This window comes from Gavialis gangeticus, unplaced genomic scaffold (genome assembly GCF_001723915.1).
Source record: "Gavialis gangeticus isolate Ggan-Ray unplaced genomic scaffold, GavGan_comp1, whole genome shotgun sequence".
NCBI classification, from domain to species: domain Eukaryota; kingdom Metazoa; phylum Chordata; order Crocodylia; family Gavialidae; genus Gavialis; species Gavialis gangeticus.
Genome location: NW_017728998.1, coordinates 6,705,013 through 6,733,010, shown reverse-complemented (window position 1 = coordinate 6,733,010; position 27,998 = coordinate 6,705,013). Strand labels below are relative to the sequence as shown.

The 27,998-nt window shown below is 39.0% G+C and overlaps 1 protein-coding gene across 1 annotated transcript in view; it reads left to right on the top strand.

Moving 5' to 3' along the window:
* The window catches only part of USP10 (ubiquitin specific peptidase 10), a 46,560-nt gene extending 28,362 nt beyond the window's left edge, over positions 1-18,198 (top strand). The window contains exons 8-14 of the mRNA XM_019505262.1: positions 410-513; positions 843-942; positions 3,506-3,686; positions 7,872-8,037; positions 13,170-13,314; positions 14,296-14,361; positions 17,175-18,198. Of these exons, the coding sequence (XP_019360807.1) occupies positions 410-513; positions 843-942; positions 3,506-3,686; positions 7,872-8,037; positions 13,170-13,314; positions 14,296-14,361; positions 17,175-17,362 (950 nt within the window). The 3' untranslated portion in view covers positions 17,363-18,198. The remainder of the gene's footprint in view (positions 1-409; positions 514-842; positions 943-3,505; positions 3,687-7,871; positions 8,038-13,169; positions 13,315-14,295; positions 14,362-17,174) is intronic.
* Positions 18,199-27,998: the final 9,800 nt, after the last annotated feature.

Here is a 27,998-nt window from a genome sequence, read left to right as displayed (position 1 = left end):
TAGTTTGAGACCCTAAAAAGCTGCTGATATACAAGATTCTTTAGCAAATACGTATTAAAAATGCATGTAAGATGCAGTTCTAAACACTGGTAAGTAAAATATCTGAAGTGGAACTGTAGGGTACCCTATGTTAATTATGGTAGCTAGTAGCTAGTAAAGTAGATTTGTAAAAATATATTCTTATTGCACAGGAAAAGTACCTGATTTAAAAAAAAAAAAATCTTAATACACTGATTTTTCTCAGGTCAGACAAATTATAGATTTTTTTTATTTGTTAATTTTAACAGCTTGGTTATAGAAGAACATGATTCATCTATAATCTAAAGATGCTTTCCCCTTAAACTTTCCACTTCACAATACCCTCCATATGGCTTATCTTCATACTATGTCATTTCTGTTTGCTTTGCAGCTTTAGGTGATAAAATTATGAGAGACATTCGGCCAGGAGCTGCTTTTGAACCTACGTACATTTATAGACTGTTGACAGTTATCAAGTCTAGTCTGTCAGAAAAGGTACTGTTTTAAATGTAAGCTGCTTATTTTGCAGTGTATATACAACAGATTATATTTGAAAGCAGTGGGTGCTCTTAAGATAATTTTTCTAAATAAAAACCATAAAATTGGTCACATGATGAAGTCTTATAAGAAGATATAGTTGACATTAAGACTAGCTTTCAGCCTTAGGCTCCGAGTTGTGTTATAACAACTGAAATCAGATACAACATTTCTTTTTGTTTTTGAAATTTCCTGAAAATGGAAAGGATAGTGTCTTGTCTTATATCTACCGTTAAGTCTGTGGACACTCAAAAGTAGTGTATTTAATAGCTTAATCTTTTATTCAGGGCAGACAAGAAGATGCTGAAGAATACCTGGGATTCATCCTAAATGGACTACATGAGGAAATGCTCATCCTAAAGAAACTTCTTTCTCCGCAGAATGAAAGTTAGTTTTCGTAGCAAGCTTACTTTTATTTTTTCAAATACTTAACATGTAAAGTCTTTATATTTTTGAGTAGATAAAGGCAAGGGAGATGCATTCTCATTAAGGGGAGGGATTTGAACATGCGTTAGGCTGATTGTAGAGTTCCACGTGGCACAGCTCTAGAGGGAGCTTATGTAAGACAAGTGTATAACTTTTTTTTTTTTTGACTTTTCAAAATCTGCAGCTAGGATAAAATGGGATTGTATTTGCAAAGTTTATTACTGGAGAATATCTGTTGGAATAGCATAAATTTATCATGTCAAAGTAGTTATAGGGGGAAACATCTCACTCTCACCTAACACTGCTACTGGCTATAAGGACTTGGTTTGATAACAGTAAAGTAGCTTGTTATTGAAGGCATGAAGAGATTTCAATTGAAAAAATGATTGCAAGTAACTCAGTAGTACTTGGTACGCAAACTTTATTTAAAAGTAAGTATAGCTGTGGTTTCCTACTACTCAGTATATCTGAATTGTGGTTGTCTGGCATTTTTGACCTTTTTCAGGATGGCACTGTAGTAAAAGAATATAATTGATCCGTGACTTCTGAACAACTGTTGGTTAAGCTGTTCTTTTCTGTACCAGAAATTTGAGCAAACAAGCTCTAATAGTTTTGTATTTATTTATAACAGGACATATTAATTGGTTTTATTAGTATCTTGCTGACGAGATAAAAATCCACAAAATTTTCAGTTTATTTTAAACAACTGACAGGGTTTCCAGGCAGCCTAGAAACAACAGAATTGTATTTTATATTAACTTTTATTTTTATGTTTGGGTGCTCAATTTAGAAACAAACAAAAATACAGTAGCCCATTTTATCATCCTGTTTTGTTTTTTTCTTTAACAAGAAATAAAAAAAGTCTTTCTATCTCTGTAAGTTCTCTCTAGCATAAAGCTATTAGTCTGTATTTTATTATACAGCTACACTCAATACATGAACTTTGAGTTTGGCACCTGTAAAGGAATATATTTGCTGAACCTTAGGTATATTGTAAAATATCCATGCAGAAAAGGAGTCCGGTTTTAATAAGAGATAAGTCTAACTCTTCTAGAATAACATTTGACTTTCTGCAGTTCTACCGAAAAGGTTCATTATCAAAAAATATTGTATTCTCACTACAAAACATCCCCAAACAAATTGTGCACCTTGTTTTTTGAAGGCAACTTGTAGGGCAGAAAAAAAGATTTTTCGAGCCCCGGCCAAATCTCTGACAGAGTAAGTCCTGAAAACACAGAGTGTCCAGGAAGTATGTTTTCTCAGGAGACAAGAGGCAGTTAGCATCAGGAAGCTCCGCACTTCTTTGTCTTGGGATGCCACGTTCCTGGACACGCTGTTCCCAGAAGGACTTACTGGCCCCAACTATACGAGATGCAGTAGCATGGGGGGGTACTAACTGTGATGCAACGCTACTGTGCAGTAGTAACAAGCTGTACTGATTTCGGAGTTGATGGTGCTTGTGAGAAAATAGGGTATATAGGGTACTAACTAGTTCTGTCTCTGCATTTTGCAGACTTGTAGGCAAGCTGCATAGGCTTGTGCTACTGTGCAGTAGTGTCAGAAGAAAACTATGCGGGGACGCTACTGTGCAGTAATGCCAGTTGCTGCGCAGTCATTTAGTACTTGGTTAAGCAATACTAAATGACTGTGCAGTAACAGCTGCTCAGTCTGCCACTTGTGTAGATGCAACCACTCTGTCATAGAGTAACTTGGTGCGCAAGGTTAGGCCGTAGACCGTGGAAGGGTGGTAGCAAGACCTGTTACTTACCTAGTTCTTTACATAAGTTCCTGTAAATAAAGTGGTGTTTCTTCATCACAAGCTTCATAAAGATACTGCCAGCAGCTCACTTGCTGCTTCAGGCACAAACCACAGTGCTAACCCAATCGGAGTGGCTGAGAACGCATTAACACCAGGACTCTACCCCTTCAGCTTGCTGAGCCAGATGCAAGTGGCAGCCATCTTGGCAGCTGCGCGGCACATACAGTGCCTCTAGGCTTGCTGCTGTTCCAATGAAGAAAACACTTTCCCTGCTTAAGATGTGCACCCCAATTTTAGGAGGCTGATTTCAAAGATAGTGGTGCATGGCGTTTGTGAGAAAATAGGGTATAGGGAACTAACTAGTTCTGTCTCTGCATTTTGCAGACTCATAGGCAAGCTTCATTCCATTAAACATGTAAGTTCCCAATGGCAGAAGGATCAGGAATGCAGTTGTGTTGTTTCAAATTACCTTTTCATAAGTGTTTTGATAGTTAAGATAGAAGAGCCTCATTATCCTTATAGCAAGGGTAAGGAACCTGAAACCCAGTCAAGCTGTGCACAGAAAATTCAGGCACATTAATTGCACATATAGATGTGCCCACTGTATATTTAATGTTATACATCTCATGAAGATTCAAGTTGCATCTGTGGCCTGGTGTTAATTGAAAAAGGAAATCTATTTAAAAGTTTTAATCTTTTCTTTGTAAAGAATAGGATCATTTTATTTGTAAAAATCAGTATCTACATTTTCTTTTTTTTCTTAAGAACTCTCTGTTTCCAATGGTCCTGAAACACAAACTGTAAATGAAGAGGAGGATCCGGAAGAACAAGGAGAAGGTAGTGAGGATGAGTGGGAACAAGTGGGCCCCCGCAACAAGTCCTCGGTCACTCGACAGGCTGACTTTGTTCAGACTCCAATTACTGATATTTTTGGTGGTCATATAAGGTATAGTTCTGTTTTTTTACTTAGTGCACTACTTTATTTTATTTTGCAACACTGAGAGCCACCCATAAACTTTAGAGAGAAGATGCATATTCACTAGTAACCGTGGCTTTATTTCATTAGCAGACTTTTAGTGGGGGTTAAAAGTGTACAATTCACAAAGGCCAGAGAGCGTAACACTATAATTAAAAAAAAAAAAAAAAAAAAAGTGTTACAGGAGAGATTTTTCAAAATATGTCTTTGTGTAGTTGAATTTGTAAAGAATTAGTCAGAGGTAAGAGTTCGTTTGAAGAATGGGTATCACTAGTTGTTCAGGGGAGATGAAGTTAAAGAAGATGCATGCTTTGCTTATTTACAGTTCCTTTCATCCACAGACTCTAAAGCACTTTATACATAATTAATAGTTAATGTTTACAGGAATCTTGTACATTGGTAAGCTGGAGCACCATTGGTTTTGCCCAGAGTTGCATGTCCAGTCAGCGAGAGAAAAGGCAATAGAATTCCTAAGTCTTAAAAACAGAAGGAACTTGCTTTTAAAATATAAATAGGAAGTTAAAGACAAAAGAGGCTGTGGGCTTTAAAAATTTAGAACTTTCCAAATTTATTGCAGGAATGAAGGCAATATACTGAGTTAGTAACTTGCACATGTGATAATGTGTACAGGAAATCAGAAATAGATACCTAAAAAAATGAGTATTACTTATTTAAAAAAATGTTATTTAAAAATAATTTAAAAGATAAAATCAACATAAATACTTGGAGAAAATAAATTCCCAAATACTAAGTGTTAAGAGTTTGAAGAGATTTTAAAAAAATCCGAGCAAGACATTTTGATTGCTAGTGTATCAATCCCTGTGGTGTCAGATATTCAGAGGAGGTTGGTTGGTGCCTTCCACATGTGAAATGCACTAAAATTATTCCTCAGGGTTTTGAATCAGACAGCTGGCAAATAAAAAGACATTTTTCATAGAAGTTGGCAGACAGATGTCTGTACATATTGGCATATTTCCCTATTAATTGGCATGTCCACATACCCAAAGTATTGTCAAATACTTTTGTATATACTGGAAATTTTATATTCGTCATGGCCAGGTTTGTTTGGATCTCTGTATGATTGTTTCATATTTTAGTTAAATGTCAAGGTATTTGGGGAGCACTGCAAGAACCCATAGAGAAATGAGATAAAATTGAGGGATTAATGAAGAAGGTACTTTTGTACTGAACAGCAGAGCCACAAGGTCCATTCCCACATCTGTTGTCTCAAGTCACCACACCCATCTTATTTAGCTTGCTAACTAGGTCACACAGTAGACTGCAGAAGCAGTATCCCACGTTGAGATTTTGGAAAACTTCCTCCTCTGAGGCTGAAGGTGGAATTAGGAAGCCTTTGAATGCAAAATCTTCAGTAGTAGTCCACCAAATAAAAGCATCAGGAGTAGAAAAATTGAACGGAAAACAGCTAAGAAAACATGGTTGAATCGGCACCTTTCTCTTTAGGGGGACTTTAGCTTCTTTTTTAGGTTGGTTTGTTGAACTCTTAATTGGGTGTCACTCCAGCAAGAAATTTTGTAGTGAGAAGCAGTTCTAATTACTTACATATAAAGTATGGGGTTGACATCTTCATGAGGCTTGTAATTTTATGCACAAATTGGAATTCTTTGGTGTCTATTGCTTGTGCAGATTTGCCTGTGGATGCTAACTTTTCTCGCAGATGCCCTGTGATGTAAAAATACTGGTCTGTGTTCACCGTTGGCATGGGTAGAGGTTTGAAATGGGGAATATGCTTAAGGAAATTTTTAAGAATTGATTTTTATTCACTAGCTGAATCCTCTTAAATGCTATTAGTGCTACTACATTTGCAGGATAATGATGAAAAGAATGCCTTTGCATAAGAAATTCACTTAAATTACTAAATATGGGTGCCCCCAGAATTGTTGCTCTGATCTTCCCAGAAATTGTTGCATATAAACATTCTTTTGCCAGCTTTATTTAAAGAAGTGAGATACAGTATTTTGCTATAATATAAAAGAATTATTGGTACAGCTAAAGTCTACCAAATTAGTTGCTACGTAATGCAGTATTCTGTGCACTTTTGCAGAAAAGCTATATTTGTATTTCTAATTCCGTTTGAAAAAACATTTACATTGGAAATTAACATACTGGAATACTAGCTGCATTTTTAGATGCATCTGATTTTTCTGTTTGTTGAGTTAAAAACAGCTACTTTGCAGTAGTTTGTTCTGTTAAATAGTTTGCCAGTTAGAGTGGGTAGAGGAAGGTGTGCCTGAAAAGTAGCAAAACTCTTAGACAGTAGAGAATTTGTTTTTTGAAACATCAACCTTGCCACGTGTTAAAGGTTTTGTCCTTAAATGTAGCCAAGGAGGCAATGCTAACCTGAAATAAAGATGCCACTGTCTTTAGTAGACTCCTTTCCCTCTAAAGAATGTGCATTAGCCAGTATAAAGAAGGATTATTTCAAGGTTGGGTCTGAATCAAAGGAGCTATTTTTCTGAGTTTTAAGCTCCCATGTTAATATTCCCTCAGTGCTCATGAGGGAGTTCAACATAATGACCTAAATTATGGTTATTTCAGGGCCCTTATTTTCTGAAGGACTATATCAAATTGGGTGGTATCTGACTGTAGAAAACCACACTTGTATTCCATGTGGGTTTTTAATATCAGAGAAAGGACCATCTTCCAAATAAAAGAAGTTAAGATCTTTGTGATTAGATATAGCTTCAAATAATATGAAGATTAATAAAAATTCAAATTGTACAGTCTTTGCAAAATAATGCAGTATCTCACCTCACAAATAATTAAACTACTTTCAAACTGTTTATTTCATATTGGGTCTGAAACTGTTTTAGCTTCCCAGATATTAATAGGAAGTCTGTTCTAATACTGCAAGGCAAAAATTCCAAAAGCACTTAGTCTTCAATTTATATTCAAGACAAACTAGCAAATGTGGCTGCAAAATTTCTATGGAAGATAAAGAAAAAGCAAGCCTTAAAGCAGTCTTGTTTTAGATTGTTAAAGAGCATGCAGTAAGAAAATTTGCATTAACACATTGTATAACTTCACTGGTACTCTGTAAGATAGACTGTAAAAATGAAATATCTGGATCCAGTTAAATTTCTCAGAACAACATCATAAAACTAATAGATGAGCATTCATGTCTGCCTGTTTAAGTATCTGTTCTAAGATATTAAAGTTATCCATTCTGATAATATTTAAACTTTTCAAAACCCACACATGATCACTGAGAAATTAAAATGACATTCTCTATTTTGAGCTGTTTTGTAAACACCAAATATCCTCTGGAGTAACTTTCAACCGTTTGTCTTGGAGCTATGCATATTCCACAAAACTGTAGTCATTGTCGCAGTTAAGAACATAGCAGATTTGAGACCATTGCCAATTTATGCATGCCAGTAGATCATGCAGCTTTATTTTCAACATCTGATTACAGACAGCTTGGGAGATAAGACTGGGAAATAAACAGCAGGCCATGATAATGTCTGTATCTTTCAGATAAATTTCATTCACTTTTCACATAGCTACTCCCCACTCTGTGCTTTTTTTTTTTTTTTTAATCAAATCAGTCTGTTTCTGATGTTAAGAACAGGTAGACTAGTTATACCTGAAAACTTCACTGACAAAGATTTTTAAATCGTCTGAAGTCCCAAAGCTGATAGTAGTTGGGTAGGTTTAAGCATAATGCTTTATTTGTAAACACAATACTTAAACAGTTCCTTTTCTTTAGTTGTCAAAGACTTATTTTTTTCCCTTGTTAAATTGAATGCCAGTTTTTGGGCAGCAATACCCAGGTGAAATTCTTTAAAAGAAATTATTTAACAGATTCAGCTATCATGCGCTCTTACAGTTTTGCCAAATACTGTTCTCAAGTCTTGCATAAATTACCTTAATTTTTGCATAAATACAAAGATATAATTATTCATGTTGTTAACAAATATTAAAATCAAATGATTTTCAAATGTATTATAGCACAGCCTAGTTCTTGAAACTGAAGCTTATTTCTTTATGTCTGTGTGGTCTTTTTCCCCCCCCCAAAGTGATTAAAGAATGTACGAGCAGGTGCATAGGTTTGTTTCCATATCCTTTTATGTACTTCTCTGCTGTTAAAAATGGTAATATAAATATAGTTTTTGACCTTTTTCCTTTCCATAGATCTGTTGTTTACCAGCAAAGTTCTAAGGAGTCTGCAACTCTGCAGCCTTTTTTCACTCTGCAACTGGATATCCAGTCTGACAAAATACGCACAGTTCAGGATGCTTTGGAAAGCTTGGTAGCAAGGGAGTCTGTCCAGGGTTACACCACAAAAACCAAACAAGAGGTGCGTTCTGTTTTTGGTCTGCTGAACCTTCTTACATGTGAATTTTAAGGGCTTTTCCATCCATCTGTTGCCTGAACACTAATCCTTAAAAGAGGTGTTGACCTTTCAAAATATGCTGCAAGGGTGACTTGTTCATGTTTAATAAGCATAGTCAGGGTCACTCAGACCAGATGACGTGCTAATTCCATTGAATGAAATGATTGACTGTAAATTGGTATATTTCTTGGATTGGTCTAATAATTGGTCAGAGATTTCTTTTAGGTAAAAATGGAAATTAAATTACTATATGAAATGACTAATAATATGTTCTGTTATGGAGAAAACCACTTTCAAATAATTCAAAGCACTAGTGATAATTCCTGGGTTGCTAGACACTCAAAGCAAGATAGAAATAATTCTTCATAATATTGAATGAGTATTTCCTGGCTTTTGAAGAAAGTATTTTATAATATAAGAGCCTTGTGAATCAGAACAGTGATTGCTCTGTGTTTGCTTCCTCCCGTCAGTTTGGAAGGAATTACCATGGTGTATGGCCAGAAGAGGTTTTCAAACCTTTTTGCAGTGTAGACAGTACTTAAATTTACAGAAAATGCATTGTTAAATCCATTTCCATGTGTGACTACCAAACCACTTGCCACACTTTTCACAGTAGCACAAAATCCTTACGAAATCTAGAATAATTGTTCATGTTAAGACCTGACCTCTGTTTGCTGCAGTTTGGACGCTTTTGGTGCAGAATTATAGGCCGAATTATTTTGGTTTTAGTTTTCCTCACAGCTCTCTTACCCTTTGCTACTACTGACTGCCTCGTCGACTTGTGTTCAGGGTTCATAATACCTTTAAATAGGCCCAGGCAGCACAGGGGGCCCCTGAGAATATAGATTTATTTTTCACATACATACTGTCTTTGTTTCTCTTACCTATCATTTGGATGAACATGCCATATAAAAAATGTTATTGGAGAAAGGATGCAAAGCTTTAAAAATTTCCCTAGGTATGCAGACATATTTTGGCTGGATTGTGTGTCGTATACACTAGCTGGAGTTTGATGTGGGAGAATATTCCTTCAGTTGTCTTGAGGATTTCTTCTAATGTGGAAGGAACATTTGCGATGAAAGCTCACCATGATTTTACCACATGCGTTTTGTTTTGCTAGGCACTCGCTTTTGGTGTTTGCTGCAGATGGTTTTAACTCCTTAACTGACAACCAAGTGTTCAGTTCCAGGTTTTGAAAGAAATGGGGGTTCAGTTTTGGTGCTAGAGGTTTGGTCTGGCTTGTTTCAATCTGAGTGGAAATAAAAGCATTCAGAGACGCTTGAAGAAATTCAGGAAAAATAGCTGTTTTATTACACATTGTAGTTAAAACGTTGGACACACAGGTTTATAGCACGTTACAGGTGGTGATTCTCAAAATTGCCCTTGTGAGGAAGAGAAGCATTTCACCTGTATTTTCTGGGTGAATAAAACTGAACCTCTTCATGGAGATCAAAGGGAGTGTCAGTAAATCAGAGTTTCAGAAGCTCCTGGATCTATGTCCTGTCTTTAGAATTTACCTGCCTAAAATTACTATAGCTAAGAAAAGTTCAGTCCCTCCTGCTGTTATTTCTGTGGAAATTCCCCAGGAATTTAATGATGGTTTCCGTCCTCTCTCCCTCTCTCTAGGGTGGGAATACTGAAGTGTCATCTTGGCACGTGTTAAAAGCTTTACTTATATTTACTTTTAATTTTCCCCCAAAATATCTTAAAATAAAATTGCATAATAATGCACTGTGAGGTCATCATCAATTCCCTCTGGCTGTGAATACATGAATGGCTATTCCAGGAAAACCCAGTTGCACAAAGGCTTAAAGGGGGGGTGGGACGGGACGGGATAAATAATAATAAAAAAAAAATTGTGACCTTCTGACAACCCCTTGAGCCCCAAGGGTAAGTCTGCTCTAACCCAGGAAACTTTACCCTAGCTCTGTTCCAAGGTAAAGTTGTCCTGCTGCAGCTGTATGTACGTGGATTCCCATAAGCAGTTGCCTTCAGACATTTGTTTCAAGGTTCCCATGCTGTAGGGCAAGTTCATTCATGTAGCCAAAGCTTCAGATTTTCCTGCATCTGATCTGCTTTTCCTCCTGTATTTTGTACCAGAGTGACATAAATGTAGTTTGCAAGAAACAGGCCATTTAAAATCCATGTTTCCCTCATACTCTTCACGTAAATTATACTATTGGTGTATAAATTCAGCGCCTAGTGCAGGGGTAGGCAACCTCTGGCACAGGTGCCAGAGCATGGCGCCCAAAGGCATTTTGCTTGGCACGTGCAGCTTGGGGCAGATGGCAGGGAAGGAGCACTGCCACGACAAAGATCAGGCCTTCATGGTTCTCCTGCCATCCGCCCCTGATGCATCAACATCTTACAGGTTGCAGTTGCGGCTGTTTTTGGTACTCTGTCCAAAAATGTTGCCAACACTTGGCCTATTGTTTTGGTTTTTGTTTTGTTGGGATTTTTTGTTGTTGTTTTTAATGATGCTGTGAGTTTTGGAAAAAGCTGCATTAGCAAAATTAAGATGTTCTTTTCTGCTGGTCCTCTTAAATGCTCGTCATTTAAAAAACTTAGTCTGTTTAATTGTAAATTTCTGCCCAGGAGATGGTATTTAAAAATAAATAAATAAATAAAATGAAGTGGAACTAGAGCTCTGCAATGGAATAGTGGTTTGCTGCTGTATGTCTGTTATGTAATTTGTTGCATCTTGTGGCAAAAGAACTAGATTTGCAGCTTATTGCTTCTGGTGTCACAAATTAAATTGTGTTAACTTGTTAAAATGCATTCTTAGTTGCAGTTTAAAAGCACTTACTGTTTTCTGTATTAAGATTTTAAAGACATGTTGGCTTGGATCCTCTGTTATAGCTCTAATCTTCTGTATCTAGGTGGATAAAGCTGCCTATTACTTAAGTGTATGATGATTTTCAGGAAAGGTGGTATATAAAGATACACACTGGTGTTTCTTACATATTTTAAAAGATTCTGGAAGTTTGGCATGTTGCTTCTGCTTTATCCTTGGCAACAGTAAGTGCTTAATCAGTGATCACCTGTTTATGCCAAATCTATTTGCTCATGTGGAGAGAGGGAGGGAAAATCTCCTCCTCCTCTGCTTGTGGGAGGATATCAGTTTTTGTATCCAAGAAAGTCTTGTCCAAACCAGTTTCGGAGAACCTTAAGAATTACTTAAAATTTGGCAGAATAAAGTAATTATACTCTGCATGCCAGTATGGACCATTTATGTTTCAAGCACAGCTGAGCCAGCCCAGACCCACCATGGGATAAAGAACCAGTTTCCTAAAAGAGATGCTTGCTGCAACTCCATTTTAAGAAATTGTTTGCAATCAACATAAATAAAGGTACGACTTTTTTTCTGTAAACGTACCATCTTCATATTAGTGAGAACCAGCAAGCATTTTTCTAAGGTGGACCAAATTTTCTGCTAGCAAAATTTGCCCAGGTACAGTGATAATGCACTGTGAAAAGCGTGTTAAATGTTTGTTCTCAGTTAAATTTGGAGAATTTGTAAACAAATGAAAATATCAAATAAAGTGTGGTTGTTTTAATGTTTTTAATTACTTGGATGTATGTATAAATTACTTGCCTATATCCATCTAGTTTCATTTTTTTAAATTAAGTTCTTAAACTCCAAAGAGTGTTTTTTCACAGAAATCTTACTTTTGGTTTGAAAGCACCTGTGACTAGCAGTCATGAAGGTGGTCTGTTTTTAGGTAGCGTAGAATAGACTGAGAGCTCACCTGTTTCTAGTAGGAGCCCCTAAGATGGCATTTTAAGTATTCCAAGTATTGTACAGCGATTTGCTTGCATTAGCACAATAATACATTAGACTAATCCATTAATCAAAATAGCTTAACTAATTATCACTACCCTTCATTTTTTAGGTCGTCTTTAAGTACGGGTTCAGTGTAGGAAGGGGTTTAGGATCCTCAATAAAGCAGCACCATTTTATAATTTTTTTATGAGAAAAGGGGAATATAGTAAGTACGTCAGTGTGCTGATGATGGTCTTTAAGATTGAAGGATTCCTGTTGTGATTTGAAGAAATACTTCAGCTGTTGGAGCTAGCATTTCAATGGAAAATAGTGAGTTATGTTCAGGAACTTCAGTAAAATGATACAACATACAAACCATTTATCAAAGTGTTCACAGTAGCCATAATTGGGAGCAAATTGTTTACAAAACATTCTAGTTAAAATAAGTGTAGAGATGGGTGTTTACACTTATGTATTGTAGAATTCTGTCTTTATTCACAGAGAATTTTTCTTTTCACTGTAAGACATTGCAGGATTTGAAGTGTTAAATTGCTTTTTCAGCTCTTTCCATGGCAAATAGTATGTCTTAGTTTAAAAGAACTTGTTAAGTCCTAGGTATTGAAATGTATACAGAATTATAATGTCACTTCATTAAGTCTCAGCGTTTGAAGGTGTAGTAAACTTATGCCTTTATGAAGGAAAAATAATGGAGAAAAATCAAACATAAATGGGTCCATTGACTGCACTGTAAGTCATGGATGAACTTCATGGAAGAGGAAAAGTATAAAGTATTAAAAATCAAAAAATGTAAGTTGTCACGGCCATATAATAACGGTGTGATTTTTAAGCCATGAAATACAATCTGTAAAACGTGTTCAGAGCTAAGATTAAAAATCAACCTGAACACACTTCTAAGGTCAATTGTTGTAAAGCTTTCAAGTATTCTAGCTGTATTCATGATGGAGCTGAAAGACTGCCCTCTGAAACTTTGTCTGTTGTCTGTAAAAACCTGCTTGCAAATAGAATATGTCAGTTTGAATTGGTACTACTATTACCTATAGTTTTTGACTGTATTAGTAATACTGCAGAGGTTGACAGTTGGCTTGCAGGAACATAGCACATTCATAAAGAAATGTTGCTGAAGTCATTTCCCCATTTTCTGTATTTGCACATTTAACATGATACAAACTTACTAGGAGTGTACTTTAGGTAAGGTTCCTGTTCCAGAGATCCTCAATATTCCTTGACTGTAATTTTTGAAGGGTTATCTTCTAACTTTAACATTAAAATGAGGTGAGGACATCTTTATATGTTTTCTTTTTTGTTTTGTTAGGTGGAGATCAGTCGAAGAGTGACTTTAGAAGAGCTCCCTCCTGTTCTTGTTTTGCACCTCAAACGATTTGTGTACGAGAAAACTGGTGGATGCCAGAAGCTGATTAAGAATATTGAGTACCCTGTTGACCTGGAAATTAGTAAAGGTGACTTTTTTTCAGTAGAACTTTGTTTTTGAGGGAAAGGGAATTTAATGGTTTCCAAGGGTTGATAACGGCTTTCTCCAAGCTTCCTATGAGACTTGATTTTTCTCTTCATGCTGATTTCTACACTTGCATTGATCTATTTATTAGTTAGGGAAAAACTTTATAAAGCATCTTCATTTGTACTTGTATCTTAAGATGCTTTGGCTTCACAAAGTACATGTATATAAGAGAGTGCGCATGTGTACTTTTATTTCTTATTTTTTGTCCAAAAAGCTATTCACACTATTCTGTTAATCAGTTCATATTGTCCTGTAGTATTATGCTCCCTGTAATGGTCTAATCATCTGATGCATTTACTTCAGCAGACTGTTTTTTGTTAATTGCTAAAACATATTACAGGGATTAACATTTACAGCCTGAAAGCTCTGGGTCATCAGGCCGGCCTTTTTGGCAAGCTGGCCACAAATTAGCTCCACTCTAATCCCTTGCCTGATCTGCCGCTGTGATCTCTGCTCCTTGCCCTGCCACCATGCTGCCTCCTCCCTTCCTGTGTCATTTCCAGTACTCATGCTGCAGGCTGGCAACCCCTACTCTGGGCTGCATTGGTCATGGAAAACAAGCAACTATTATATTCCCAGGCAGGTCTTTGAAATTCATAGGCTCACCCTCTTACCCACTGTCAACACGACTGCGAGACAACTTTCTCACTTCCCCTGTTTCTTGCAACTTTTTCCCCACTGTCTTTCAGTATTACTCTCGCAAATCTCCACAAATGTGAAGGCCCGTAGCCACAGAAATGTCTCCTGTGCCTTGTGCCAGCAGAGGGAGGTTTCACTCATTCTTTGAAGCTGATCTGAGAAGCTTTAATGGCGAAACTCTTCTAGCCTGTTTTAGAAATAAATGCTTTAGACCTATGTGGACACTAACCTTTTTAGCTTACTAAGTACTGCTTTTATTATTATTATTATTTTTTTTTTACAGAGCTATTATCTCCAGGTGTGAAAAGTAAGATTTTTAAAGGCCAAAGAACCTACCGGCTCTTTGCAGGTATTAAGCCGTTTGTCTTGTCATCCCCAAAATATTGCATTACAAATAGGAATTCAGGTTGTGTAAACTTGGGACTGTCTTCTGAATTGGATTATATCTTATGTGGACAGTAAATTCCAGCATAGAGTACCATATATAGATTGCTAAATTTTTCTGTTGTGTGATCACTTGACACGCTGTTTAAACTTCTGTCTAAAGTGATATATAATTGGACTTCTGTAGAAGATCTGCCCTGTAGACTATTTGTTTAGGCATTTGTTATAATAAAAGAATCCAGACAGAAAACCTGAGATTAAGATGTGTGTAGATAACTGACTACTCTGTTTTAGTAAAGGTCCTATTCAGTTTTCTCTGATTTTTTATTAGTTTAAGTATCAGTGCTTCTGTATGTATTTGTGGTCTGTTTTTTGTTGTTTAAGCAATGGGGTGATGCAAATTGTAAGATATAACTGTTGACTAATTGTCACTGGTAACATGCAGCTTCACTAGTAAATAAATCTTACATGGCCAAAAGCATGTCTACAATTTGAACAAAGCTGTGCATAGCATATTTCATACATACAGGTCAACTTGTGAAAAGTCTTATAAAATGTGGCTTTGATGTTGATTCTGTTGCATTATTTTGAATGCTCCTATATCAAAGTATAAATTCAGTGCATAGTGTGTTGTTTTTATTTTTTGACTATATTGTGAGTTCTGGGGAAAAGTTGTATTCATATACAAGCACAATAAGGATGTTCTTTTCTGCTTGTGCTGTTAAATGCTTATTACTTAAAAAAAAAAAAATTAGGCTATTTAATTGTAAATTTCTTCAGTAGTAAGGATTGGAAAAAGTTTTAAACATTCAGAAGGAGCATTTTAATGTTAAACAAGATTTGCACTTGCCCCAGCCAGATGGGTGGCTGGGGGCTGGAGCTTCTCACTAAGTCACCTGTTCTGTTCCATTTCTAGCGGCCTTATGTAATTTTAGGATTTGGATCTAGTTCTGGGACTAATTGGGTTATGGGGGGTGGTGGGCATTGTACCTCTCGAAGCACAGAGCAAGAAATACTTCAGCAAAACAAATCTGTCACCTCTGGGGTGCAGAGCATGAGTTGAAATGGTTTAATTAGCAGTACCTTTCATTGCTGTAAAAGGGTGTGCAACATTTCTGGTAAAGCAAACAAAACTCTGGCTTGCATCCATAGATGCTTTGCGGGTAAATCCCAGCATGTTATCTTCCTGCTGTACTTGGCCTTGGTGAGGGCACAGCTGGAGTACTGCATCCGATTCTGGGCTCCACAATTCAAGAAGGATGTGGAGAAGCTTCGGAGAGTGCAGAGGAGAGCTACGCGCATGATCAGAGGGCAAGAGAACAGGCCTTATGATGAGAGGCTGAGAGCCATGGGGCTCTTCAGCTTGGAAAAGCGCAGGCTCAGGGGGGAGCTGGTGGCAGCTTCTAAGTATGTAAGGTGTGTGCATCAGGATCTGGGGGAGCATCTGTTCACCAGAGCACCCCAAGGCAAAACTGTTGGGTCATAAACTCCTCTGTGACCATTTTAGGCTGGACATAAGGAAAAATGTCTTTCCTGTCTGAGCCTGTAAGGCCTGGAATAGACTGCCTCCAAAAGTGGTGCAGGCACCTACTCTGGACTCTTTCAAGAGATGGTTGGATGTTTATCTTGCTGGGATCCTTTGACCCTAGCTGACTTCTGGCCCCTAGGGCAGGGGGCTGGACTTGATGATCTTCAAGGTCCCTTCCAGCCCTAATGTCTATGAATTTCAGTCTGCAGTGTTGCCTTTCCAGCACTTTTCATGTGAACAATGTTAACTAATGAGATGAATTTTTACATATTAAAATTTGATGTTTTAGAATTAAATCATTTCTTTATAAAATTATCACCAGAGATTTTTCTGCTGAAGGACAATAATATATACGCTTGTATCTCAGGAAAATTTGTGATAGTATCCATTTTAAGAACTTTTGAAATACACCCAAGTTTAAAGGCAGCAGGCAAAGCCTAGCTGGTTTGCCTCACTTAAAGTATACTAACATATATTTGCTCTCATAGAAGTGCAAACCAAATCACTACTTAACATGCAGTTTTCTTCTTAAAGAGTTGACTATAAAAATGGCTCTCTCTATTTAGGAATACACTTTAATGACACAAAGGACATACATTTTTACTTTGTTTATTTTAACACTACAGAGCCCGTCACAGTTTATAGAATGAGCACAGTTTTGTTTCCTTTTGAACATTATTTTAATTGCATGCTAATATTCAGACACTTGCATCTGTGCGACTTCAGTAAAGAATCAAGGGCACCAGTGCTTTGTGAGAACAAAATGGTTTGTGCACAGAGAACTTGACCTGCTTCTCAGAACGCTTGCTGCACATGAGCATAGTATCAGTGGCACCGTGTTGAAATGGCTGGAGTGGCAGTTAACAGAACAGAGCTGTGCACTGAGCACATTTGATAAGGAAACTATTGAGAACTGAAATGTGAAACTTCCACAGAGCTCTTTTTATAGGAATAGTCTTCAGGTTAGAACTGGACTTAAAGCAAAACCAAAAATGGTTTCTTTTCATAGTGTCGTTATTATGTTTATAAGAGAAGTATTTTGAACAAAGCATTCTGGCTTTGCAGTGCTGCATGATGTCTTCTCTTTGTATGTAAAGACTGGAGGTTTTATGATAAGATATGGAGGAAGGTTGACTTTAGTATTTGGTATTGAACAGCTCGATGACTCAGAGTTTCTGTGTCAGTCAGTGCTTGCATTCAGACATGGATTTTCTAGTGGGAAGTTAAATCCTGCATTCTTTGTTTTGCAGTTGTGTATCATCATGGAAACAGCGCAACTGGTGGCCATTACACTACAGATGTCTTCCAAATTGGTCTTAATGGCTGGTTACGCATTGATGACCAGGCCGTTAAAGTGATAAATCAGTACCAGGTGGTGAAGCCGTCTGCTGAACGCACAGCCTACCTCCTGTACTATCGCCGAGTTGACCTGCTGTGAAACTTCCCTCTCTATGCTGCGTGTGCAAGATACCTGCTTTGTAGAACGCCAACTATCACTAACTTTTTTCCTCCTGTAAATGCTCTTTTGAGTGAATCCTTTTTTTTCCCCTTGCAACTATGGGATAAAGTGAAAAAGGAAACTACCTTGGGGTTTGTGCACAACATAGCTTGTGTGTTGACGTTTGACTTTATAGAATGAAGTCATTTGGTTGAAAGACTCAGTCTCGTGAATCACACAAAATAATTGAATTAAGGCTGAATCCTAAGATAAAAAAGGGGATTTGAATTCGATTCCCACCTTCTAATTGCGTAGTAGAAGAAAACCCTGCACCAGCAACAAAACTTGTAGATTTCTGTGAAAATAAGTTTTATCTTTACTTAAAGCACCCTTTGCTTCCCCAATAGTTTTTGATAAATGGTAACATGAGCCAGGGAGTATCAGGAGGAAATGGTCCTGTGTGCTTCAAAACAATGTATAAAAGTACCAAATGCAGAGTTGCTGGTTCCTAATAGGAAAACACATTTTAATAATTGTGCGATGAAACTGCTTAAGTACACATTGCAGATCAAATATTTGGAGTTAAGATGTTAGTCTATATAGATGGGTGATTGTAACTTTATTGCTATTAAGAGATTTCAAACTGCATTTATGCTTCTGTGTACATGAGATTTAAAAAAAATGGGCAAAATAATGAAGATATTTCTTTAAGTCTGCTTTGTTTAATTTTGCTGTCTGCTCTCCTATAATGTTGAGTTCCTAATTGTACACAGTTTAGTGATATCTAGGAGTATAAAGTTGTCGCCCATCAATAAAAGTCACAAAGTTGGTTTAAAGTTGTGTGTATGTTTGCTTGATCATGAGGATAAATTTCAACTTTGGGAACTCCAGTCTAAAATTACACATGGCGATTTGGAAAATGCAATGCAACACTCATGCACTGTGACATTTAGCACTTTGCAGAGTATAGTTGCAGGAAATTGTTTTTCTGTCCTGCAAAATGTTGAAGATTCAAACGTTTTTCCTGTTCCACATGGAGATGAAATGGACTTTTATCAGGTTTTTGTGGAGAAATCCTTTTTACCCCAAAACAGCCAGTAACCTTGTAGTTATGAGCAGTTCTCCAGGATGTGGAAAACCCAGGTCCAGCTCCTGTTCTGCAGGAGCAACAGCAGGGACTGGGTCTCTCAGTTTCAGATGTTCCATTCTGTGTAAATATTCACTTGATCAAAAAGAAGCTGGTTGTGTAGTCCTGTGATAAATCACTGGCCTTGGGTATGGTAGATCTACCTTCAAGTCCCTGGTGTTATTCAGGTATCTTAGAAACTCAAAGCTAGTTCTTCCATATGCCTGGTGAATGCTTAAAATTGGTTCCAGAGCAGATGCATTTTTGGTTTGCAGATGCATCTTTCTCTGATTTTGGCCAGAAAATTTCTATTAAACTTTGTCAACAAAATGGGGGGGGGAGGGAGAAAAAGATCCTGACTGGCTCTGAAGCTTGTAAGCCCTATTTTGAGACTTCAGTGCTGCCTCCTTCCTCCTTGGGGTTATGACACACAGTGACATGATGGTGACAGAAGCACATTTAAAATCCAGTTGGAAGCATTGATTCTTTTTTTTTTTTTCATTTTTTTTAAGGTAGCATCAGACCAATTCTGTCAAATCATGGGGGGAAAAAAAAAAGAAGAAAGAAAATCTGCATTTTATTTATAAACCTTAGATGCTTACATTCCAACAAATTCCCAGGACATTCTTTTTACTTTCTCTGGGATAGGTAGGGTTGCTGGTCTGCATGTTGAGAGCTTAGGCCTTAACGTGAGATCTGGTGTTTTTGTGTGGTAGCTTATGAGTTTTCTCCATAAAAGAGCAATAATTAAATGGCAGCTTGACTTTGAGGGATGCCTTCAGCATCTGCTTCAGAGGCAGCGTAGGAGTAGTTAGTTACAGTTGCATCATTCAGAATATCTCCTAGGGCCCAATCCAAAGGAGTGAATAATTTTTTCACTGATAGCTATCAGGCTCTGAGATCTATGAGGGCACTAAATTTCCAATTTCAGCTTTAAGAACTGTTAACACTTGCTGAGTTGATAGAGCTGTGATTTGAGATTTCAGCTGAGAGAACTGATCTTGAGTTGGAGAGGAAGTTGAAAAGAATTCAGTCCTGTGGATCTCCAGCAATACTGTACCTTTTTTTACGTAAAAAAAGACATTTCAAATACTAAATGTTTCATCCATTAGCTGCAGGTGTTTTACAAATCACTTGTTAGTCAAATGATTCAGTGTCATTAGAAGAGAATCTTATTTTAGATTATATAAAAGCAAGTAACGTCTATTCTATAACATTTTCCACAGTAGTAGGGATGTGAACCAATATGTTCGCCCTACCTGAAGGTCTGCATTTGGCTGGTCTGCACTTTGCATCTTGAGCTGTCAGCTATTTCTGTGTGGTGTTTCTTTGGTAGTGGGTATCTCCTGAAGCCAGAAATGGGGGCGGTATCTTCTGATCTTCATATACATCATGTGCATGATGAGTGCTTTGGATGCAAGTTAACATGGATATTCATTTGAGTTCATCCCTAAATTCCAGCAAAGGTTTGTCAAAATTGAAACGTGTGGTGAAGACAGTTTGTTTTCATAGACATTCCACCAGAAACTGTGTCACTTTCTATCAAAACCTTGCATTTTTTTCCTCCCTGAACAGTTTGTGTTATTGCTGGAGTGCCCAGGCTCCTGCCTCCTTGCTAGATAGACTGCCACAGAGCTTAGAGCTATTGGATAGCCTGCTGATGAGTTTGCTGCTTCAGTTTGCCATCAAGTAGACTTCTGGAGCTGTAGTGACAAGAGCTGGGCAAAGGATAGCAATTGTTTAAATTTTTAGAATTCAGTAGTAATCGCTGCAAATCAGAATGAAGCCAAATTTTGCAACCTCTCTGTGACATCAAATAATTATCCTCTACCTTGCTATAATGCTTATTATTAAAGTCCCAATTTATTACAACTAACATCTAGGTTTGTCAGACCAGTAATACATTTTCACAGTGGTAGAGCTGATTGTGCAAAAGAATGTTACAACGAGGGGCAAGAGACTAAAGTATTTAATGTCTGCTCCCAACAGCCGCAAGTAGTGGTCTTATCCAGGTAGCCATGGCTCTTTTAGTGACTCAGTTGTACACAGTCACCTCCCATTTAGCCACCTGCAAGGCTTGCAAAAATGTCTAATATTGAACATCTCCAGTTATCCAAACTACCAGACACTCCAGAAACCATTACTGAGATTTGCATGTTTTGTTGTAGCTGCAGGCAAACAAATGGTTTTATGCTTTTAATTGTTAATGGAATAGGCCAGAGCAGGGCAACATGAGCAACTTATGTACAGCGGTGCACCAGCTATTCTAGAAGTCTTGGCCTTGCATGTTTGTGGCATGGCTACAGCCAGAATTAGATCACCTCCATGCTCATAGCTATTGAGAAAACAGTGGTAACTGTCAAACACTTCTGAACATCTGGTCTCTCAGCCGCAAGTCCTGAGATTCCATGCAGCCGTTCCATTTTATATGCATCTTTGAGTTATAAAAACATGTTGGCTATAAAAGAAAAAAAATGTTGCCATGTGCGTCCTTGTAAATTGTCAGCATTCTTATGACTTCATTCATTTCTAGAGCCAATGCCCTAATCACTTTGTTTTTAAAATAAGTCATAGGCTTTGTAACCACTTTCCACCATTCCATCCCCCTCTGACCTCAAATTTAGAGAAAGTAGCACAACATCAATATAAATATGGCCTAATCTCAGTTTTCATTTGTTGTGCTTTATAAAACAGAACTTGTGTATACCTACTTTGGAAAATGCGCTTTAAATTTATACATTTCATAGACATTAGGGGCTGGAAGGGACCTTGTGAGATCGAGTCCAGCCCCCCTGCCAGAGGCAGGAAGTGTGCAGGGATCAGATGATCCCAGCAAGATAAAAACCTCCAAACGCCTTTTGAATGAGTCCAGAGTTGGTGCTTGCACCACCCCTGGGGGGACTCTGTTCCACACCTTGGACGCTTGGACTATAAAGAAGTTTTTCCTTGTATTGATACTGAATTCCTTGTATTGAGTAGAAATTTGTGCCCGTTAGGCCTAGTTATCCCTTAGGGAGCGCTGGTGAACAGCTGTTCTCCCAGATCCTGATGCACCCTCTTATATACTTATGGGCAGCCACCAAGACCCCCTGAGCCTTCTCTTCACCAGGCTCTCAAGAGTCCCATGTCCCTCAGCCTCTCCTCGTAAGGCTTGCTCTCTTGGGCCTTTGATCATGCAAGTGGCTCTTGTGTAGACTCTCTCAAGCTTATCCACATCCTTCCTGAAGTGGGGGACCTAAAACTGGACTCGGTACTCCAGCTGCAGCCTTGCTAAGGCCGAGTAAAGCAGCAGGGTGATGTCCCTGGTTTTGCTCAAGATGCATCAGTGGATGCCCACCAGAGTTTGGTTTGCTCTGCTGGCCATGGCATCGCACTGGGGGCTCGTGTTCATCTTGTGGTCAGTCAAGACCCCCAAGTCCCTTTTGGTCATGGTGCTAGCAAACGTAGCACCACCAAGCCTATATATAAGTATGATTCTGTTTTTTTCTCCCAAAGTGAAGTACCCTGCATTTCTCTATGCTGAAGGCCATCAGGTTTAGGTCCACCCACTTTGCAAGTGTGTCCAGTTTGGCCTGTATCCCCAGCCTGTCTCCAGCGTGACTGCCTTCCTCCATAGTTTAGCGTCATCCACAAACTTTACTAGTCTGCATCTGACACCCAAATCCAGGTCATTAATGAAGATATTGAAGAGTATTGGCCCAAGCACTGAGCCTTGGGGGACTCCTCTGGTAACCTTGAGTGTGGCCCCATTGATTTGTTCCCATCAGCTAGTACCCTTTAGGTCCAACCCCGGAGCCAGTTCCCCAGCCATTGGACCATGAGATGGTCGAGCCCGCAGTTCCCCAGCTTGCTTGTGAGGACATCATGGGACACCAAGTCAGAAGCCTTCTTGAAGTCTAGATAAATGACATCAACCTTGTCTCCCTTGTCCAGGCAATGTGTCACCTAGTCATAGAAGGAGATGAAGTTGATCAGGCAAGACCTTCTAGTAATAAAACCATGTTGGTTGGCATTCAGTAAGTTGCCTTCCATTAGCCTGTTGCAGATGGATCCCTTGATGATTTCCTCCAAGATCTTTCCAGGGATGGACATCAGACTGATAGGTTTGTAATTCCCTGGATCTTCTTTCTTCCCTTTCTTGAAGATTGGGACAACGTTAGCTCTTTTCCAGTCCTCCGGTACATCACACAAGTGCCACGAGCCTTCAGATATCTTGGCCATAGGGCATGCTATGATGTCTGCCAGCTCTTTTAAGACTCTTGGGTGTAATCCATCCAGCCCGCAGACTTACAGATATGTATTTTATATATTTTGGGCTGTTGTCCTTCATTGCCTAAGGTGCTTTGGGAAAAGCCTTGTTTTTGGAGAAATGCCTAGTTACTGAAGCATCTTTATATAGTCAGTGCACAGTGCTTCAATAACAGCAGAATTGTTTTTAAATGAATAGGCATTAAATATGTGTTTCTGGTATTCACTCCATATCTACATTGAGTTATGCAATAGCATTCCTGGTAAGCTGCACTTATTTGAACTTGGAGAACCCAAACTTCGGAGCAACCAGCTTTGGAAAAAAACCTCCCCAAACACTTGGTTGCTTTTATTCAGAGCTATTTATTACCTGGTTTTGTGACCTGCATTTCTCAGTCAGTATGGCTGACAAGATAAATGACATTTGTGGCTTCACCTTTAGCATTTCTTTTTCTCTTTTTGAAAAAAACAATGCAATCACAACTATGCTTTCTAACGGGTTAAAAAACGGAGGATTTATTGCCAATCGTGGGTTTCCAAATCTGTATGGTAAATCAGCAAATGGCCAGCTCTCTGCATGCTGCTTCTTAACGAGTTAACTGTAAAGGGCTGTGATTTGGATGTCAGTGTTTGTTCATCAGTAGAAACTGTGAATAGTGTTGCTTAAGAACTTTTTGGGAAGCAGTAGATGCATTACAGCCAATGCATTTCTGAGTGAGGGCCTGGTGGGATGGAAGCCATGCCCCTTGGCTAATATACAGTTAACAAGAGCCAATAGCATGGGTCTTTCTTAAATGGAAGCTGCTTGTCAACGTTTTCCTGCATGTAACAGATATTAGGATTGGCTTGTCCAGGTCTTGACACCCCAGATGGGCTACTTGATGCAAAGGTGCGATAAAGCAGTTTCCCATGGGAGTGAACAACAGTAAGTGTTGACATAATGTCCAAAGGAGCACAGTGCAATGCCCTATCTGGTTTCATCTCCCCTATGGATCTTCTCTTTTCAAATGCACTGAAAATTTCACCTTTACAGTCTGCACAGGCACAGTTAATTGAAAATCCAGAGTTTTAAATAAACTTGTATCTATCCCTAAACTGCGGGCATAGATGTGTGAAGCAAATGTTACCTTCACTTTGGTGCTTCCATGCTGTTTGCTAACAAGTGAAGATGATTTAAAACAAAACTGGTGAACTAATATTTTGACTTGCCAAACCCTGGGCAGTTCTTTTAATAGGGATCTGGGGAGACTTGCAGATTGTGGGTCACCATAATAACAATCACTGGTGGCAGCTCCTTGGGAGAGCTGGTCATCTGTCCACTTTGGACACCATTGCACACTGGTATAAATGGTTTGTGTCCTCTGCACTGTAGGGCTCTGGGTGTTAGTGCAAGACACAAAGGTCATATCTACCCTGCATCCCGATCGTGCTAGAGAGGACTGTAGTGGTGTGTGGCATGTCTGCTCCGTGTACCCTACACCCTGAAGGACGTAATGTAGCTGTCCTTAATACAGTGCTGGGCAAGGTTGAAAGGTTAAGCCCACCCTTGAACCGGCTTGCTTTTTCTTTTGAGATGTGCGCACAGTGGGCGGGAGTTCCTTGTCTCCCCTTGGCCCAATCAAAAAAAACATTATTTTAACTCGGTTGTTAAAAAAGCAGTAAAATAAGAATTTGGTATAGTTTGAGCAGTGCATGTGACTTTGTCTCGAGTGAAAAGAGTGTGCGATGTAGCATTGCCAAAGAGGAAATGGTTGACTTGCAAACACCGCTTTGCAAAAATGAAGAGTCACTGTGCCGCTACCTGTTAACCTTTTATTTTTCATTGGGTCCTGAACTCTTGGCCCCCTTATAAAGCTCCCTCTTGATTTGAGATGAGAGAGGAGGCATTGTCTGTAATCAAATGTTAATGTTCTTTTCTTTTTTTTCTTTTGAGTGCTGATAGTGATTAATCTCAGACAAAAAAACCCAACCCAAACAAGTGTTGCAATCACTCATGTGAGATCCAAGTTCAGCTGGGATTTAATTTTATTAAATTTAATTTTTCACTAAGGATATTACACATGCAGTTATTGCTGAAAGCCCTCAATCATGTGCAAGGTGTTACTCAAGGAAGTTAACAAAAGGCATGTGGCAATGTTCTGATATTAGCACATAACCACAGGTTTAATTTTCTCCATGAACTCGCTCGCTTTGTTTCTGAACAAAAAGGGTGCACACGACCTTTGGGAGCTTGCTTTCTCTCTGCAGCAGATTGTCCAATGCATCAGATTGAAGTGTTGTAATCATTTACTGGTCTTCAAACAGGTTTTCATTGTAGATGTGAGAGAGAGGCTTGAAAGCACATTTAAGGCCCAGATTTTCAAAAACAAAAACTCCATATTAAGGCAGCTAAAACCCATATTTGCAAATTTTTGGTGGAAAATTTTCAGTGCAGGCTGAAGGGTCCTATTGGAGTAGCTATTCTAGTGAGTGAGTTTTCAAGAAGACGTGTTTTTGGGAAACTAAAATGGCTTTATTTTTAGAAAATCTCAAACCATTTTTGAAAATTCAGTGCTTTCTGTGTAGTCAGTGAAAAAACAGTACCGTGAAAGCACTGAAGAAACATTCCAGGTCAAATGCCATGCTGGGAGCATGCATTTTGGTAATGCTGATTCTGCATTTCGTTGCAGCGTTGTGGTGGGAAGGGTATTTCCTCCCCGTCTCAGCTAATCCACTAAGGATCTTCTGCTGGTTGCCAAGGTCTGCTGTCAAATTTGCAATTTATCAGTTGTGAATTCATCCGTGCAAAATGTTTCAAGGCTCTGCCAGGAAATTATTGAAAGCAAAAATGCATAATGATTTGTATTTGTTGAGGCAGGGGGAGGGGGAGCCTGAATAGACTTAAACCTTCTCTTCAGAGTTCACAACGCGGCATCACGGCCTCTTCCATTTCCTTGGGGCGGATGGTGAGCACGGTTTGTCTGAGTCTGCCCTTTATCCTCCTGAGGCCTTCCTGGGAAATCCAGAGTGCTGAAGGAGTGGTGATGGTGCTTCCAAGTGAGTCAATATTCCCCCAGTGTTTCAATGGGATAATAATGATTAACATGTCACTAGAGCCGTGATGGTTGCTCTGGGAAAGAAAACACGATGGCCTAACCATTTCTGATCATTACAAATTTCCTGGCACTTTTCTCATGAGCAAGGCTCTGATGCTATGACCAGGTTGGTTTTCATATTCCAGCTGCCAAACATCTGGAGTGTCTATTCAATGGGGATGGTATCTGTTTCCTGGCTTTTAAATTCTTGCCACCTCAGCCTTTGCATGCCGTTGCCACTATGGACCTTTATGGTGATAGTAAGAATAGGATGCACAGCCCCTTGGTCCAAACCCTTGGGCTTTACCCCTCCATGTAATGGAGCCTCTTTTATTTGCTGTTGGTGGGAAAGAGCCTAAAGGGTACTACCGAGTAGTTCTGAGTCTCTCCGGTAGAGGGCAGTAATGACTCACGCACCAAATAATTGTACTTTTAGCCCTAAAAGTGCTGCAGAAATTTCCTAACAGTTTCCTATTGGGAAACAAATGGCTAAACAAAATGCTTGCCTTAAGCTCACTGCATTTAGTTTGCTTAGCAGAACTCAAACCTGTATTTTTTTTTTAAAGTGAAGTTCATTATGTAACCCAGAGAAGCTTATGGGTAACAGTGCAATTTATTTTGTGTTACCTTTTATGGTGTAGGCAACTTCAGAAGGAACTTGTGGTGGGTGCTATGTGACCCAACCAGGAGTTGCAGCATTCTGACTGAATGGTTCCCTTTCTTTTCTGGGGAAGACTTGGGGGCAACAGGGGTGGTCACACCACTTCACCTCTTTTGTCTGCAAAATGCTGCTGGAGGTTGCACAAAAATAGGCGGTCTCAAAGCGTTTCCCCACTTCTGATTCTAGCTGCAACCAGGAAGGGTGAAGACTTGCAAGAATTAACTGAGGTTTCTGAAGTTATTCAAATGAGACCTTTTGAAGTATATTTATGATCAGAAGCGACTATAAAACCATTCTACTGCTACTTTTACAAACCCCAAATTTGGCTTCTCTTAGTACTACAGAGTTGGTAGGACTCTAGGGTCTTCAATGTGTTAACCGATTGGAAAATGTGCTGCATGCGGAAAAGCTAAAAGTAGTCATTCTTTTTTTTCAGCCAAGAGAAAGTTAAGGGGTAATGTGGTTGCAGTCTATAAGCACCAAAGCAGGCAATAGGAATTTGATGATAAGTCTTAGTTCTAGCCGACAGGGGTGTAACAAGATAAAGCTGAAAGCTGAAATGGGACAAATTAAAGTAGAAAGCAAGCAGCAATTTTCAGCAGTGAGTGTAATCAGTTGTAGGAATAACTTCCAGTGGGTTGGATGCGGCCTGCTGTTGTGGAAACCAGACCAAATAATTATTCTAAGACATGCTCTCGTTGAACCAGAGCAGTTGGACCTGACACGAATAGAGTCAGGGAACCCCGCTAACCTGCGTGATGCATGGCTCCGACTATACGATCACAATGGGTTTCTAGACCTTTAAGCAGAATTCATAACTACAGGTCCAAATCCCATCCTTAGTTCCAGTATTTAGGCATAGTGAAGTGGGGTAAAATTCTGCCCACGCCTGCGACTGAAGAACCTTGTTGGATGCAGAAGGGATGTGGATACTTCAATTTTACTTACTAACACCTCCGAATCTGGGTTATGGACTCAACCAAAGGAGTGCAGTGTGATCTGATTCCAGGTTATGTCTGCAGTGCTCTCTTTTTACTTGACCAGGAGTGAGAGGGAACGAACAAGAGGCTTCACATTGCCAAACGTTAGGTTTAGCTTTGGCTAGAGATACCGACTGGTACTCACGGATCTCAGCCAAGAGTTTAGTCTTCAATACAGCAGTATCCCGTGTTGGATGAAGCTGTTGGGCTGCGTGGTTGAGTTTGAGAGGGTTGTTAGGAAGGGTGGACACATCTTCCACAGGGCAGGCAGAAATGCAGCTTGTGCATGTTCTGATCCACTGCATCGTTCCTTACTTAATGGCCCAAGAAGAGACATAACCAGAGGGTGCAGCAGGGAGAGCGCCACAGAAACACGTGGGTACACGTCCTGCACATCCCTGAATGCTGCAGCATGATGCTTAGCCCTGATGTGTGGGGCACAGCCTGGCCACCAGCTCATCTGCTACAACCTCAATGGGCAGATGAATCTAGGGGCAGAAAATCGCAAGCTCTGTGTGTGTGTGTGTGTGTGTGTGTGTGTGTGTGT